The sequence below is a fragment of the Narcine bancroftii genome, chromosome 4 (assembly GCF_036971445.1).
Source record: "Narcine bancroftii isolate sNarBan1 chromosome 4, sNarBan1.hap1, whole genome shotgun sequence".
Classification (NCBI taxonomy): domain Eukaryota; kingdom Metazoa; phylum Chordata; class Chondrichthyes; order Torpediniformes; family Narcinidae; genus Narcine; species Narcine bancroftii.
This window is the reverse complement of record NC_091472.1, coordinates 98,801,308-98,819,515: the sequence shown is the minus strand read 5'-3', so window position 1 is coordinate 98,819,515 and position 18,208 is coordinate 98,801,308. Positions and strand designations below refer to the sequence as shown.

Genomic DNA, 18,208 nt, shown 5'->3' with positions numbered 1-18,208 from the left:
CATGCTGCCAAAATACAGCATGTCAATTAACCTATGAAACCCATATGTTTTTGGAGAGTGGGAGGAACTCCTTGCAGACATCTTCCAGAGGGTGCCAGATTCAAACCCGACTCACTGGCACTGTAATAGTGTGGCAATACCTGCTATGCTGATTGATGGAAAGAGTATAAGAGTAAGGAAGTCATGCTGAAACTATATAAAACTTAAGTTGGACCAACTTGAGATAGTGTGTGCAATTCTGGTCACCCAATTACAGGAAGGATGTGGAAGCTTTGAAAGAGATATACCAAAATGCTGCCTGGATTAGCAGCTATGAGATAAAAGCCCTGGTCACAACCTCTTCTCACTGCAACCTTCAGGCAGATGGCTGAAGACCAGCAACCCTAAGTTCAAGAAGTTTCTTTCCAACAGCTATAGGCCTCGTGAACATCCCCTTGTTACACTAATCAGGGACCGTCTACACTTTTGTGCTATCCTAGTGGAAAAAAAAATCCAATGAAGATTTATTATCATTATCTTTGTTTTGATTCAATTAAATATTTTGTATTTTTCCCCCCAAAAAAACTATATCCATAGGAAAGCCAATAATCTGCTCACTGATGGCCAGTTTGGGATTTGCCTGGACCACTTGCCTCCAGACATCATCAAACTGGTCTATAGAGAACAAAGAGCTAGATTCCAGGAATGAGCTAAGGGTGACTGTCCCTGGCATAAAGGCAGAACTTGACTAAGAGTCCTGGTGAAATGGGCATTTGGGGAAAACACTCCTATGGAAGGAGTCAAACATTGCATAAAAGATGGATATTGTTGTTCAATATTCCCAGCACCAGGATATCAGGGCAGCGTTGTGGACTCAATCACCTTCAGCTACTTCATTGATCTTCCTTCCATCATAAGGCAATGCACACTGATCACATCACAATATCAACTTCATTTAGGAGTCCTCCACAAATGAAATATATGCAAGCATGAAGCTTGATAATTAGTGCAACAAAGTTACCAATGATCAGTTCCAACAAGATGTTGTAACCAACTATCCTAACAACTGCCATTGTTGATTTCCCCGCCATTTGTCTCCCCACTCCTTTGTTCCAATAATCAGGAACTCAACTGTTTTGAGGACAATCAGATACATCTCAATCACATGCATCAGATGATTGAGTGCAACAATGTCATGGTCCTGTCCTTAAAATTAACCCAACATGTGCCTTTAGATTTCTGTGGATACTTCCATTCTGCCTTCACAAGAACAATGGAATGGAATTGATAAGCTGCCTCATTCCATTTCATTCCCATCCATTGTAATCTTTGCAATTCATTCAAAATATTGCTACAATATCACATTGTCGCAATCAGATCATTTCAAAGTGATTACCCAAACTGTAAGTGATCTTAATAACTAAAACAAACCTTAGAAAAGGAGAATGCAAGATCCCCTTTGATTGGAATGTCAAGGTCAAAAGTGGTCCTCAACTTGAAAAACAATTGGCTGCTTGGAAATTGGAAAAATCAAGTTTTGATAACCATAGAGAAAATCTGTACATCGATAACAGAAACGTGCATATATTCCCAAGAGATACAAACTATGACTTTAGAATGCCTGACTTACTTCCATATCTTTGGCTGACAAAATGTTGTCAGTCTCAAATTTAAAACTAATAACCTAGCATTTTTTAATTGCAAAAGTTTTCTAAACTTCAATCTTCTGTGGTCTGTGAAGAATATCCTTATTTCAGTCCTATTAGGGCTAGCTCAGATTAATAGCCGATGGTTCTTTGACTCAGAGTCTGAAATTTGCAAAAAAATGTCTGTATCAATTCCTCTTTTTAACTGAAATATCTGACTACTGGTATTTTCTAAATTTTACATTGGCTGGTTTCAGTGATATAAATCTCTAGAAGCAGGTCATGGATGACAGATTTATAAGGGAGCAGGATAATGAAGTCAAAAGGATTGTGAAACAGAGACCATAAGTACTAATAGATTAATGACTGAAGAGGGAGCTAAAGGATTTGGAAACAAGGTCATTACTCAGGATTAGGTTCACTGCTCATAAGAAAGTTAAACAGTCAAGTTGGGTGGGGCTTGCTACATCCAAGTTTTAATTTCTGGACGGAGTAGGAAATGATTTAAACATTACAAACATCAGATGAATCAAGTAACTACAAGTAGACATGCTGCCCAAAAGTGCCATTTTTCTCAAATCCATGCAATCAATGGGCTGTACTTCAGAGAACTCTAAAGAGCCTTGTTTTGTGCATAGTAATGGTTTAATTAGGCAGCTCCAAAGAGCAACCAGGTGTGATAACTTCCTGTGTTGTTCAATCGAAATTCCAGATATAATGTAGCAATTAACAATGCGCCTGTGGGCATTTATATTTGTATCTGGAGCATTCCACATGTTTTTCACTTGAGTTTCACTGTTAGAAGAGCTCAAAACAACAGAAAATAGATGACCCCCCCAGACTCCAGTGACACGGTAGAGAGTATTTTGGTTTATTCCATGAAGGCTATCCTCAAGAGAACGATATTTTTAGTAAAAATTATGTATGAACTAGAAAGACCTTGTTCTGTACATCACAAGCAGCGCAAATAACTCCATAGAGTAAAGTTCAAGATATCGGCTATTAAAAGACTTTATTAAGTTTGGTCAGTACATGTGAGGGATTTCTGGGGGTTTCACAGAATATGCATTACACAGGAAACAACTCTTGCCTAGAAACTGGGTAACAATGTACACTATTTTTTTTAAGCACAGCCATGTCACTGGGGAAAATGCACACACATGGATTGTGTAAAATGTCACTGTAGTTAATACAAACTACACAAAACCTGAATATGCCAAGTACAACATCCAAACTTCCTTTGGAAAAGTAACTACTGCATTTGGCAAGCTAACATAATCATCGCACACATTGGTGATGCAACTTTTTTCTGTTGCAGAACTGTATACTGGGGTGGGGTAAAATGCAATTAACATTCCACTGGACTTCTGATGTACTGTTCCCAGTTTTGCACAATTTCTCCCATGTTAAAGTTGCTATAATACATTTTATTCAAATTAAATCATATAAAAATAACTCGGGTCTACATGTATCAACATCGTTTCAGAAACAGCCAATGCAATTATGATGCTTTAAAAAAATTAAACAGTTGCAACAGTTTTACAAGAAAGCAAAACACAAAAAGGCTGAATTTTTAACAGAAGTTACACACTACCTTTATCAGTCACCGGACAGCCGTCAGCCAAATGAAATAACACTATATAAAAAAAGACTGCAGACAAAGCCCATTAAATGTTACAAAACTGACCCCTGTGTGCTGACTGAGTCCAACCCATTCTGAACATGACGGGAACCCATAGTTCTAGTACCTTTCACAAGAAGTGGTTTATCGTCCTGAGGGTCATTGATAGAGTCTGTATCATTTGAGTGCTGAGTAAGAGAGTTCTCACTACCAGTAGGGGAGTCTACACTCTCATATCCAGGACCTAGCTGATACATGCTACTGCTGCCTGCTCGGTCCAGCCTCTCTTCACTGTGGTTTGAAAGTTTATTCCCACTCCCAGGAGATGATGGAAAATCATCCTCTGTGCTGCTTCCTTCTCTGTAAAGATTAGTCTTGTCTTGGTAAGTAGCTGCTGCTCTCCCCTGCGGAGACGAATCACCATTGCTTGGTCCATTGACTATTCTGCTGCAGTCTTTACTAATGGTTTCTGCTTGTGCGGAAGGCTCAAGGACTGGAGTCCTACAGGTGTTAGAGGGTAGCACCTGGTGAAGCTGTTGTTGTCCTTGAAGTTGAGCCAACTGCTGGCGTGCTTCCTTCAGTTGCTGCTGCAGAACCATGATCGTGCTTTGCATTCCTTCCACCTCTTCATCCAGCTGGATAATAAAATCATTCAGCTCTACACAGGAAAAAAAAACAATTCAGTAGGGAGGAGTCAAGGATCACCTTCAAAATATAAAACATCTGTATCAGACCACCATAGATCTTAATATTTAATACCTCTGAAAATAATCATACGCAGATAACCTGAAATTCCACTGCCCTGTCAAACTCGTTGAATGTGAACTCCAAATTAATATATTTATATATGTGAAATAGTAATAAATAGTAAGATATCCAGGTCAATTTCTCAGAAAGAAAACTTTGGCTTTCCATTAATATTTTTCAAGAGAACTGCATTGGCCAGGATTATTGAAACATTAATGTTTCTACATTTTCAAGCTTTGTGGATCAATTGGCTATCAACAGACAATAATGCATCATCATACATGATTCTCTAGGCTAAATATGTCGACAGACGTTTATCAAAACATGAAAAATAAACCATGTGTGCTATGCTAATCAAGGTTTCCACTAATTTAAACAAATTATATTAACAGAACATGTCAGCACAATACAGGTCATCGGTCCATGAATTGGGGACGACCTATATATACCTACCCAAACTAAAAGATATTATGTACTGATATAACTATCAAAGTAGATGGAAAGATAATCAGTTAAAAAAAATCAACTTGATTTATCAGATCTGGATTCAACGATCCATTTCTCATGGGCTAGATCTGTACTCTGTGTGCTTCCCAAAATGTCATACTTTTTGTGTTGCATGGAAGTGATCTAACCAAATTATATCAGCCAGAAATGGAAATCCCACTTCCATCCCTTGCCAAATCTAGTCATCAAAGTTGAAATGATTGCTAACTGGATTTTAAAAATATTTAGGATATTTTATTTATCCTTATTTTCTCCAATCACAATTTAAGTACATTTTAAATAAAATTAGGTGATACAAATTATTTTTGTAGAATCAACTATTGATTTATTGGGTTAACTCAAGAAAGAAATTTCAGCAAGTAGAGCTCCAGTACTCAAGAAAAGTAGTGGTCTGCAATGGCAATTAAAAAAAAATTGAGTCATAGAAGAGGTAGAAGAAAATTGACTGGAAAAATAAGTAGAATGTGGCACTAAGAAGGTTGGAAATACAAGTAAAAAATTCACCCAATCCAAATGCATTTTTGAAGAGGTGACAAAAGAAATGGACAAAGGTGGATGTGGTGTATATGGATTTTAGTAATTTGACAAAGTTCCCCATGGTAGGATCATTGAAAAAGTCATGAGGCACAGGATCCATGGAAGTAAAACATGAATATCCGTAGACATCGTTGAGGGGTGGGGGGAAAAGAGAAGCAGGATGTACGGGCTTGTGGGCCAAAAGGGCCTGTTACTGTGCTGTATGTTTAAATTCAAAAATAAAAAAAATTAAAATCTAAAGAGTGGGTTAATGGCATGATCCTTGACAGTGACCAAGTTTACAGATTCAAGATTGCTGAATAAACTGATAAAATGATTAAGAAGGTCTATAGAGTGCTGGCCGACATTAGATTGATAGCTGCAAGGTAATTTTGCAGGTGTATAAAACTCTGGTTAGACCACACTTAGATTATTGTGTTCAGTTCTGGAAGCCTAATTATGGAAAGGATGTGGAAGATTTAGAGGAGATTCACCAGTATGTTGTGTGGATTGGAGAATGCATCTTTACCAGGATGTTGTGTGGATTGAAGATGATTTACCAGGATGTTGTGTGGATTGAAGATGATTTACCAGGATGATGATTTACCAGGTTGTTGTGTGGATTGGAGAATGTATCTTTACCAGGATGTTGTGTGGATTGAAGATGATTTACCAGGATGATGATTTACCAGGATGTTGTGTGGATTGAAGATGATTTACCAGGATGATGATTTACCAGATTGTTGTGTGGATTGGAGAATGTATCTTTACCAGGATGCTGTGTGGATTGAAGATGATTTACCAGGATGATGATTTACCAGGATGTTGTGTGGATTGAAGATGATTTACCAGGATGATGATTTACCAGGTTGTTGTGTGGATTGGAGAATGTATCTTTACCAGGATGCTGTGTGGATTGAAGATGATTTACCAGGATGATGATTTACTAGGATGTTGTGTGGATTGGAGAATGTATCTTTACCAGGATGTTGTGTGGATTGGAGAATGTATCTTTACCAGGATGCTGTGTGGATTGGAGAATGTATCTTTACCAGGATGCTGTGCGGATTGAAGATGATTTACCAGGATGATGATTTACCAGGATGTTGTGTGGATTGGAGAATGTATCTTTTGAAGAAAGGTTGACCAAGCTCAGACTTTTAACTCTTCAAAGCCACAGACAAATGAGAGGTATCTTTATTGAGGTGAGAGGCAGAGATAAAGTGGCCAGCCATGATCTTTTCCCCAGGGCAGCAATGGCCAATACCAAAGACATCTGTTTAAGGTGACTGGAGGAAAGTTCAAGGAAGATATCATCAGAAGTTTTTTTTAAAATACTGTGATGGGAGCCTTGAATGAGTTGCAGGGGGTTGCTATGGAGGAGAGTACAATAAGGACATTTAAAAGGTGCTTGAGATGGATGTAAGAAAAATAGAGGGTTATGGGCTGAGGTTGCCAAGTGTTAGATTGATGCTAGAATAGGTTTATCTAGGTCGACGCAACATTGTGGGCCAAAGGACCCAGACTGTGCTGTGCTGTACTATGCATCCAAGGTGCAGAGGAAAACCATAGTCAAAGTAGTTTAATTCTTGGCAAAAGGCATCTGCCTGCAGCTCAGCAAATTTATCAATCAGATTTATATTTCAGTGTTCTAAACCTGCTTTTTGATTGCTCCTACTTCTGAATTACAACTCTATTCTAAGATCTGTGTTCCCAATTTCTTTGTGCACCTTCTTTTCCTCAAGGATGCTCTATCCTGATTACCCTGGTCAAATCAGTTTTCAGTAAATCATCAACTAGTGTAAATAATGAATTCAATTATTTTAAAATCACAGATAATCAAATCAGCAGACATCTAATTCACATTAGACTTCACAACATCACTACCCGATGAGCTGAACACATTGTATGCCCACTTTGAGAAGAAGAACCAAGCAGTGCCGATTAGAATCCCTGAAAAGGCTGAGGACCCTGTGATATGTCTCTGAGGGTGACATCAAAACATCATTCAAGAGGGTGAACCCTTGCAAGCCGTCAGGCCCTGACAGCAGGGCACTGAAAATCTGCGCCAACCAACTAGCCGGAGTGTTCACAGACATTTTCAACCTTTCACTGCGGCAGTCCGAGATTCCCTCCTACCTGCTTCAAAAGTGCATCAATTATCCTAGTTCCCAAGAGCAGTGTGAGCTGTCTCAATGACTACTGTGTTGAAATGCTTTGAGAGACTGGTCATGGCCAGAATTAACACGTACCTAAGCAAAGATCTGGACCCACTAAAATTCACCTATCGTTACAAACACTCCACAGCAGATGTAATATTGCTGGCTCTCCACTCAGCTCTGGATCACCTTGAAAATAGTAATTCATACATACAGCTGATCTTCATCAACTACAGCTCGGCCTTCAACACCATTATTCCCTTCATGCTGGACAAGAAGCTACAAACTCTAGGCCTCTATACCCCCTCTGCAACTGGATCCTTGACTTTCTCATTGGAAGACCACAGTCAGTATGAATTGGAAACAAAGTCTCCTCACTGATTATCAACACAGGTGCACCTCAAGGATGTGTGCTGAGCTCAATGCTCTACTTGTTATACATCCATGACTGTGGCCAGACACAATTCTAATGCCATCTCCGTTTGCCGATGACACCACAATTGTTGGCAGAATCATAACGGCAATGAGGAAGCGTACAGAAGGGAGCTAGATCAGTTCATTGAATGGTGTAATGACAATAACCTTGTGATCAACATCGGCAAAACCAAGGAGATGATTGTGGACTTCAGAAGAAAGTCAGGAGAACACGACTCAGTCCTCATCAAGGGCTCAGTAGTGGAGAGGGTCAAGAACTTCAAATTCTGGGTGTCAACGTCTCCATGGATCTGGAGCCTCCACATTGATGCAATCACAAAGAAGGCTCGCCTGCAATATTGCCTGCAAAATCTCTGAGGAGATTTGGTATGTCACTGAAGACTCTCGTAAACTCCTACACGTGTACTGTGGAGAGCATTCTGGCTGGTTGCATCAATGCCTGGTATGGAGGCATCAACTCCCAGGACAAGAATAAACTCCAGAGGGTTGTTAGTTCAGCCTGCGACAACACAGGCACCAGACCTCATTCCATCGAGGATATCTCCATGTAGTGACTTTAAAAAAGCAGCCTCTATATTCAAAGACCCCCACCACCCAGGCCATTGACTCTTCACTCTGTTGCCATCGGGAAAGAGGTACAGGAGCCTAAAGATGAGCACTCAATGGCACAAGGACAGCTTCTTCCCCGCTGCCATCAGATTCCTGAATAATCAATGAACTAAAGAGACTGCCTTCTTTTTGTACACTATTATTTTTAGTTTTTTAAAAATAAAAGGTAACGGTGCAATATGGTTATAATATGAACGTTTGCTCTATGACGCTGCCGCAAAACAACAAATTTCATGATTTGTTCATGACAATAAATTCTGATTCTGAGGATTAAGTAGATTTGATTAAGAATATTCATATTTTCCTCTTTTTCCTGTTATCATGCAAGTCCACTCTTATTTTGCCCGCAGCAAGACTAACAGCCCTATTTGAAAAGCCTAACCCTGTCTAGCTCATAACTGCAGATTTCTCAGCAGAAATTTATTAGTGTGGGATTCCAAGGCTTGCATAATCACCATGTTTATGCTTCAGCCATTGTTAATACATTATCACATTCACATTTTAAAAAGTCAAGCCCATTATAAGATTTTCTTCCCTCACAATTTCTTTGAGAGAAACTATAATTAGAAGTTTCTCAGAACAAACCTATTAGCATAAAACATTAAGAACATTTCAAATTCTTAATGAGTTTAGACAGTGCATACAGGTGAAAAAAATAATAAAGCATGTGAAATCCACAAGACATTTTATTAAAAATAAGTTCAAAGCTTTAGGCTTTCAAATCCTGCATTGTTCTGAAAACCATCATACATTGCCAATTCTTCACTGTTAAGAGTCTAAATCCTGGAAATTCCTCCCTAACGGAATCGTGGTACGACCATCACTTATTCACATGCAATGTCTCACCACTAGGACAATAAGTGATGGACAAATTATTCCACTTTGCCTCAACAATGTCACAAGAGCTCTTGATCTTTGGGGGAGTGTCATAATATGGATTGGCTATTTCTGAAATGACATAATTGGAATAATGTGGCTTTCTCTACCTAGAAATATTTAACTGGAGCGCCTGTAGGGATCAGTTCTTAATTCTAAATTATTTACTATCTATGACCTGGAGGAAGGGAGGCAAGAGTGTAAAGTATGCTAGCTTGCAGATGGCACAACATGTGAAGGTATGTTGCAATGATATCTGAACAATGCAACAGGATACAGAAATGCTGACTGAGTGAGCAAAAAATGCACTTTGATGCTTTGAAATGTATGCTCTTTCGAGGAAAAAAATACTAAAAGGAAGAAAATGTGATAGAGTGATGCCCAGAACAATCTAGGTGTACCTGTCCATGAATCACAAAAGGTTGGCACTTGCAACAAGTAGTCAGAACGGCATATTGGCCACATCAGGAATACTGTGCTATTTGGGAAAGGATAAACTGGCAGTGGAGCAGTCCAAAAGAAATTCACTGGGTTAATTTTGGAATAAAAGGTTGGGGAACTGGAACTAAAGAAAAATGGCACAGATTAGTCATGATCGCATTGAATGCTGTGGCAGACCCGAAGATCAGATGGCTAATGCCTGCTCCTATTCAAACTTGTGTTCCTGAGAAAGAATTCTTCCCATGTTTCAGTGTATACCCTGAAAAAAAAACTAATTCATCAACTGGTGAAAACAATGCCTCAACTCTCAAAACACTTCATAATTTTAAAAATGATTGGATACTTCTGAAAGAATTGTATTCAAGTGTCTTCATAATCATGCAGGATATTTGGTTGCAACCACAAGGCCATGTGGATCATAATCTTCATTTCAGTTATAATTTTAATGTCCTACATTAACCACAATTTTAAATTAATAACCTGTACATCAAGGACTGTCCATAATATTGACTTAACCAATTGAATTTTCATATCTTGCAGGACTCCACTTCAATGATACCTGTAACAGTGGTGCACACTCCTCAAAAACCCAAACTCAGTGCAGGCCAGACAGACAATCTGATTCTGATCTGAGGGCTAGCCAAGTGAAATATTTAATTTTAAACACAAACAGGACCAAAAGATTACCATTTGACCTGTGTGTCAGCTCTCTCATCCACTAAGTTCATGGCTCGCCTTCTAGTCCTGTACCACTTTCCTGTACTATTCCCAAATTCCTTAAAATCCAAAAATTCTCTACAACTATTTTTTAACCAGATACTAACTAAAACAATGAAGCAACATAAAAAGGCTCAAATACTACCATGAGCAAAGCATCACCTCTAAACTCCACAATCCTGTCCTACCCAGTTTTGAATAGCTGTGAACAATTAACCAATAGTAAAATTTCACAGGGTTCAGCATTCAAGAGCTGAGGACAAGGCAACCATGATGATCCAAAAGCACTGACTGGATGATCTACTATGGCTTTCACCAGAGATCTTCATCCATCAGAGGCCATAAAAAATTAAGAAACAACTGAGAGGATTGGATACAGTAAAAACTACAGGATCAGAGAACATGCCAATTGTAGTGTTCAACTCTTGGATTCCAGAACTATTTGTGCCTCTAGACATGTTGCAGTCCAACAGCAGCACAGAAAATTGTCCTGCCCATAAAAATCAGGATAAATCCAATCTGGCCAATTACTTTCTTGTCAGTTTACTCTCTTGAAACGACAGGAGGTGTCAGAGCTGACTAGAAATTCAACTGGATCAGCCACAAAAACACTGTGGTTCTTAGTGTAGGTTGGAGACAGAAAGTGACTTGACCTTGAGAACCCAGAACCTTTCCATAATGAGATTAATATCACACTGCCCACTTGTTTTGATGATGGAGCTTCAACAATCCTCAATTAGGACAAAGCTGCCTCCACTGTGATCCAAATCCACTCTATATACTTGATCCTTTATCACCAACATCTGTACAAAATGTGTTTTTGCAACTCAGCAATGGTATTTCAGTAAAAGTGAAGCCTGCAACCTCTTCCACAAAGGACATGGGTGACAATCGTGCAAGAATACCTGGGGCAGGTTTCATTCTACATTATGCATATCCTGATTTGGATCTAACTCGACTTTGTAATTAGACTGTGGCTTTCTAAGTGTCTATAATTGCATTTCATTCCTGCAGTTCAGGAGTCCTTCGACTGTCATAGCTATATCAAGAATGCAATAATAATCTATTGGCAAAATAACTGACAGACATTGTGAACTGAAAGGCCTATTCCTGTGCTGTTCTATGTTGATGGGCAGAGATCAGCAAGGATGTAGTGGGCAGAAAGGATCATTCCTGTGCTGCACAACTGACTCTCTGACATTTTCACTACAAGCCAGGAAGATTTTAACCAGTGCACACCAATTTTGGAGAATGGTGTGGCCTACATTTAGTGTTCAAATATACATCTGCAGTATATTCCTGCATGTTTCTTGGTCGTATTGTGCAAATTAATTAAATTAACTCTGATTTGTCTGGGCTAAGCAACATTTTTTTTGCTATGGTAGAAGATGGTGGGTGACCTTTCCCAATTCACGGAAAATTCTGAACTTTCCCATAAATGTTTGATGTTAAGAATTCACTAAATAAAGATATGCTGCAACTTGATTTACAATGCAGTGTCAATCGAAAAAGACACTTATTTCTAAACAGATCTGATGGTTACATTTCCCAAGCTGTAGAAACTGATTGCTAGATGTTAACAAGGTATTGCTCTCCTTTGAATATGACCTCAGACTCTTTACCTGAATCATACCACCCAAAATAGGACAACACATCATACTTAAAATTATACTGAAATGTTACCCTTGTGTTCATCCTAAAATCAACTTGAACTCACAACAGTCTGACCCAGTGGAGTGTCGTTTATTTAACCATGTGCTATTTTTAAAAATTAAGAAAGTTTGTTGAAATAACATGGAATAAAATATCAAATAAATTAATACTCTGCAAGCCTATCCAATTCCTTAATACCAGTTTTTGAATGTGGGGAAAATTAATTGAGTCAAGGAGCAAAAACAGCTATTTATTCCTGTAAGAAAACTTTATCCTGTCACCATACCACAACACAAACAGTCAAGAACCCAGCAGTGAACACCACTCACCATCCTGACTGCTTTTGAGCTCCTCACTGTATTTCTTTTGAAGAGCCAACTCAGCTTCCAGCTGTGCAATGCGTCCCTGGGACAGCTGTCTTCCGAGTTCCTGGTTTTCCTGAATTAACATCCGACACTTGGCCATCAGCTTTTTCCCCGTTTGGCTGTAAAGACAGACACTTACCATCACAGAGGGAATAAACAGTTCTTCATCAACTGGAGTTCACCAAACATGATCACATACTATTAAAGACCAAACATTTCTAATCCACTTTTGGTAGGATCCCATTTTCAAATCCAGGATCAAATACAACCCATAAATGTTTTTAATCACAAGAGTGGAAGTAAACATCAACCAGTTCATGCAGGATATTTGGTTGCAACCACAAGGCCATGTGGAGTTCACATATTCAGAGATCTTATAACAAATGATGTCATAGTTAACAAAAATTACAAGTGTACTGCATTAAAAACCTAACCATGGGAGGAAAAACCCAGCAAAGCATTTATGTACATAAATAATTAACAGTAAACTCACGTAAGTTGGTATTCAAATGAACACATCCCAGCCTTGTCAAGGAGTTTGATGTCTCAACTCTGGAATATTGGAGGCTAATACAGTGTGTTTTGGGAAGGTGGCACGGAGAAGGTAGAAATTAGCTGGGATTTATATTGCTGATTTGTGATATCCTGATAAAATGCATTAGACAAAGACAGTAAAGGATTTAGGTAGGATTAATGATGTCAATGGCCCGCTGATATACAAGAACGACAGTTTGTGCTTGAGCCATTGGTGCATGTGGATTTGCACCATAAGCAAGTTGTACAACCCAACAAATGTCACAAAATCCTTAAAGAGCCTAATGAACATTCAAATTGTTTAAACTAAAATCCTTCCTTGTGATTTAATATAAAAGGAAGCACTGAAAATAAACCACCCTCCCCAAATGATTGTCTTCAAGCTTTTGTAATCTAAACCAGAGATCTCCTGTGCAACAAAACAGCAAATTCATTCTATGTTGCCCTAAAACACCAATTTTAAATAGGAGTTCAGATACAGGAGGAAGGACCAGAATGACTAGTGTTGATATCATTATTGAAAGTACAGGAATGAGACTGGCAGTGCTCAGGCACAGGAACCTACATTGTTCAGGTACAATTTAGGGTCAAAGCATGCTGGTATAATTCTATTCTCTCTATACCAACTCCACTGTCTCCCACCATCTCAAAGAAAAATAAAAGCTCCAACTAAACAGTGTGGACTTGAATAGTTTACAATGTTAAACCAGTCTGAAATGAAGAGAAGCTGTGTTCAATTCTTAAAGAACTCAAAGAATCAAAAAGGACACGACAATGGTAAACATAACTTCTAATGGGATGTGTATTTCTAATCCTCAGAGTAACTCATTTTGAAGCATATTCATCACCACATTAGCTGCCTCTTTGGAATAATTTGATATATAAAAAAATGTTGTGGCTTGAACTTGATCCCAGGCCATCTATCCTGTTGTCTGATGCTGTTTTTCTTCAAGATTTATAATTGACAATCAATACATATTGACAAACAGCCACACATACCTGCAGGATTCTTATTTTACAAGACACAACTGGATTGTGATGTAAGACACAATTAAGAAAATAAAATGTTACAAATTCATACATCCCTATTTTCTTGATATACTTTTACGACACAGTCATCCCTGCAGGTCCTGGATGAAATTTTCCACAATATCAAATATCATAATAATTTTTGAGAATCAGGTCAAACATGGATAAATGTTGTGGTCTTTTGAGAACATGCACATAAATAGATATGTGATCATGATTTTTTTTTAGTAAGAGCATGGCATGTGCTTTTAATCAAAAGGAATTCTCCCAGAAGTCTGGGATGAACTTGATTGAAATGTTCATTTTTCTGATCTGAACGAATTTCCACCAGCTTGATCTTCAACTTTGCTGGTACAGGTTAGCAGCAGCCGTTACCCTGATCCAATACAAAACATTGTATGAAACATGGAAATTAGTTTTTCAGTTTTAGAAGTACACTTTTTGTTGAGACAGGCCATCTTGCAGAATTGAAAATAAACTGAACAGAATATGGTACAATAACTGAAATGGAAATGGGAAAGAGGTTAGACTTTTATCAGCATATTGTACTGTGACTTTTACAATAAACATTTGGAAAGACAGCAAGATTAAAAAAAAAGCAACCTGATATAAATTTAATTCTTGCCAGTTAGATAAATAGAATTGGTTAATTGCATAGACCAGTGTTAAAAGTTCCCCATGGAACTTACATTACAACTGAACGCAAATTTTAAAAACGTCCGCATCCCAAAATGTTGTTTCAAAAGTATATACAGATTTAGAGCAGCCGAGGTCTTTCTTTAAATTGAGACCTCCCAAGCTGGTTCAGAAGAAACTGCAAGTAAGGCAAGTGATGTGTACACTCAGAAGTCCATTTCCCCAAAAGAAAGCAAAACCAACTTGGCATTTTCAGTTTGGAGATGTGGAATCGGGTGAATTATGAAAAGGTACACATTTGATGTGTCACAATGTAGGACTGGATTTGATTTTCATTTGTTACCCAATTAATTTGCTTAGATCACAGTAATCAAAGTAACCAGTACATTTGGAAAGCCTGAATTTGAATAAAGCACTATATATAAAAAAAACATCAAAATTTATAATAATATCTAAACCAACCAGAAACATGTAGCTACAGACAAAAGTTTTCTGACATGAAAATGAACGAAGTTAATCGTGTCTCATTCAACTATAGGGTACATTATCTATTACCTCAAACATTTAAATAGTCTCCCACCAATGACAAATATAAAATTTTCCCAGACGACATTAAATGTCAATTTTATCTGATGTAAACCTTTTAAATGTACAGTAATTACTTGCAATTCCTAGAATTAAACTAAATTCATTACACTTGGGTTCTACCATAACACGATTGTGTTTCCAGACAAGTCACCAATGGCAACGTTTCAGAAATCAAAATCCCAGTACAAAAATGGCACACGTTTTGAAAAACAACATTCCCTCTAATAGATAGCCACTGAAAGGGATTTAAATCTCACCACCAAAAAACACTAACCAAAGAGATTTTAAGTTACATGCTTACTTTTGTAAGACTGCTCATCGAATGGCACATACATTTGTTAGTTAATGATGTTAAAGAAATCATATTCACAATAGAGGGAAGGTTGCTGCAGAATGAATCAATACGAAAAGATGGCTTGCAAGTTCAGCTCTACAGAGTGGTGGCCAGTTCAAAAAATTATTCAAATCTTTGAGTGTGCTCTAAAGTCACTTCAATGTTTTTTTCAACTCTTGACAGTTCACCGTGAACAAGCAGGAAGTCTTCAGTCTTACACCAAAATGACTTCCAGTGTCTATTGGTCACTAGCGCAACATTTGGAGTGCAGGGCATTCCACTATTTTAAACGAATTTACGCAAACTCAATTCAGGTTCAGTGTCTGAGATGAGAAAAGCTATGTTCTCTCCTCCAAACTCAGTCTGCAAACTCAGCCACCAGAACAGTGTGCAACACACAGATTTTACACTCCCTTTTATTTTGCAGAAAAGTGACTTCTTTTCCTCCCTTTATTTTCTTCTATAAAAACCAAATTTCAAGTGTCTAAACTGGGCAAGAATTTTTTTTTTAAGTTGGAGGCAGGCCACCTCTTCGGAACAGTCCGACTCCTTCAGGCCTCTGAAGTAGAAGGGGGAAAAGCTGAAACAGAATGTTCATCTGATAATGTTTTACATTAAGCATAACAAGCTGAGCAGTAAATGAATCGATTTTTTTTGCTCAGAGGCTGAGGCTGTCTTGCTCTGATAAGAGAGTACTTGGCCATCCCACCATAGCATTCTTGCAGTGGGATTGTCAGGGAAGTCTTGACTGGGGAGTATTTTGTTTGTTTACCTATCAGGTGTAAACTTCCAGGCACTCAGTTCATTTTGGGCTTGTTCCAGTTTGTCTTTAGTCTGTTCCAGTTCAGTCTTCATTTTAAGGAAAAACAAGTTAATGGAAGGATCAACCAAGGTGCTTCGGAGTTGAGCCGCACTGGGCAGTTGGACTTGCTTGAGGTACTGAATCTGGTTCTGTTGAAAGCAAAAAAAAAGCTGTCAAAGAAGCACCATTTCATTGAATACTAGACAATACCAACATATAAATTAAAAGGATGTTAATATAGCTCCTTTGTTGTCTCTAACACCATCTATACAGAGCACAAATGTACCTGGTTGTAAAGATTTATTGCGCACAGTGACATCTTCCTTATCACAATCTATACTGCAAATACAATGTATTTTGACAATTTACACTGGTTCTTTGGTGTTATTATGCCTCAATCCTGTGACTTACTAATCAGAAGACACATGGGAGTACCTTCACAGAAAGAGTGCAGGAATTTATGATATTGGTTCATCCAAGATCTTCTCGAGGGCAATTATGGATGCATAATGAATACCTGCCATGTCAGAGATGACCATGCATTTTGAACGAAAGAGGGAAGAATCTTAGCTGCACAGCACACATCAGTCTTGAGTTATCATCACACAAAATCTAAAACAGTGGCAAAGGTCAGCACTATACAAGGGGCTCTTGACAGAAGCATCATAGAGAGCAAATGCACCCCCTTTATATATTTCAGCCACAAGCATCAGTTACCCCTTTTACATTAGCACGTGAACGTCTCGTGTTAAAAGCCAGCTTGAATCGTTCACAATGAACCAAGAAAAGCTGCGTCAGTGCAACCTTTTACATAGGAACACAACATCCTGGTGCAAAAGGAGACAGGACCTGCAGAATTCCAGGAAGGCAGAAAAGCCTTTAACCCAGGAGACAATGAGAAACACATTGGCTCTGATACTACCTACCTTGCTGAGCAATTGCCAGGATTAAAATGACCCCCATTCTATGTTCGTCATGTTAACACAGGTAAGTGAAGGGGTTAAAAGGCAGTTATTTCCCATTGCTTAAGGGCAGTGTAAAAGAACCAACTGATAACTTGGAAAATAATATTGATCTTTTGCAAAGGTCCAGTTATATTTTTAAGTACATGTTTGCATAAAATCAGTGAATACAAGACTACACAAAATTTCAAATGTCATTTATTTACACATCTATATTTCTTGAGAGTAAATGCTTTGAATACAAGATATATTGTATGCATCCTTGGATGAAATTACAAGCAGCAAATGGACTACAAGAACATAAGTTCAGTTCAATTATGCTTTCATTTTACACCCAATCATTTCAAGGCATGTGATAAATTGCATTGGCCATAAAAATTTCTATAAACTAGCATGTCCCATGTAAGACAGTTTTAAATACATTGCACAATCCCTACAATAGTTTAGGTCTAACGCTGTGGATAGGGGATATAGGCTTTTCTCCTCCATCTCAATGGCCATCTTCTCAAATCATCTTCCGAGCATTTCGTAAAAACAGATCCGGACTCACTGCTCAAGATGGATGAAGTTGTTGTGCGAGATGCCCCCAGATCAATTCAACACATCAATATTTTGCGTTGACTGTGCCTTTCTAGGCTTTACCTGAATCAGTTTAAAGTGAGCACTCTTTTGATTTGATGCATTGCGGATGACATTTAATAGGAACTTCTCAGCCACCACAACACAGGTTCTAAAAGGTTTACACCATTTCAACTATTTGCTCTTGCATTAATTCAGGTTGATCTTCAAGAGCCAATACATTGATCAAAAAGATCACTATGGCCACTGGGGGGGGGGGGGGGGGGGGGCGCGCGAAGTTGCATGCTCAGTTTCAAAGTAAACTCCACCAGAATTCGGTTTTTTTTTGTATTTTTAAAGAATCTTGCCTAGATTCCAAGTGAGCCTTTAGGTGCATAAGCAGTACTTCCAAAATAGCATGTATCAGCCTTTGGATTGTGGATCCCTGTGTAATTAATTCAACAGACTTTCCTTAAGATTATGATGGCTGGAAT

General features: G+C 38.3%; 1 protein-coding gene across 4 annotated transcripts in view; it reads right to left on the bottom strand.

Annotated features, from left to right (window-relative positions):
* Positions 1 to 2,620: 2,620 nt before the first annotated feature.
* wtap (WT1 associated protein) overlaps positions 2,621 to 18,208 on the bottom strand; it is a 67,049-nt gene continuing 51,461 nt past the window's right edge. For all 4 annotated transcript variants that reach the window (XM_069932160.1, XM_069932158.1, XM_069932159.1 and 1 more), the window contains 3 exons: positions 16,165 to 16,343; positions 12,236 to 12,390; positions 2,621 to 3,904 (listed from right to left, as the gene is read on the bottom strand). In XM_069932160.1, coding sequence (XP_069788261.1) covers positions 3,300 to 3,904; positions 12,236 to 12,390; positions 16,165 to 16,343 — 939 coding nt within the window. In that variant the 3' untranslated portion in view covers positions 2,621 to 3,299. The remainder of the gene's footprint in view (positions 3,905 to 12,235; positions 12,391 to 16,164; positions 16,344 to 18,208) is intronic.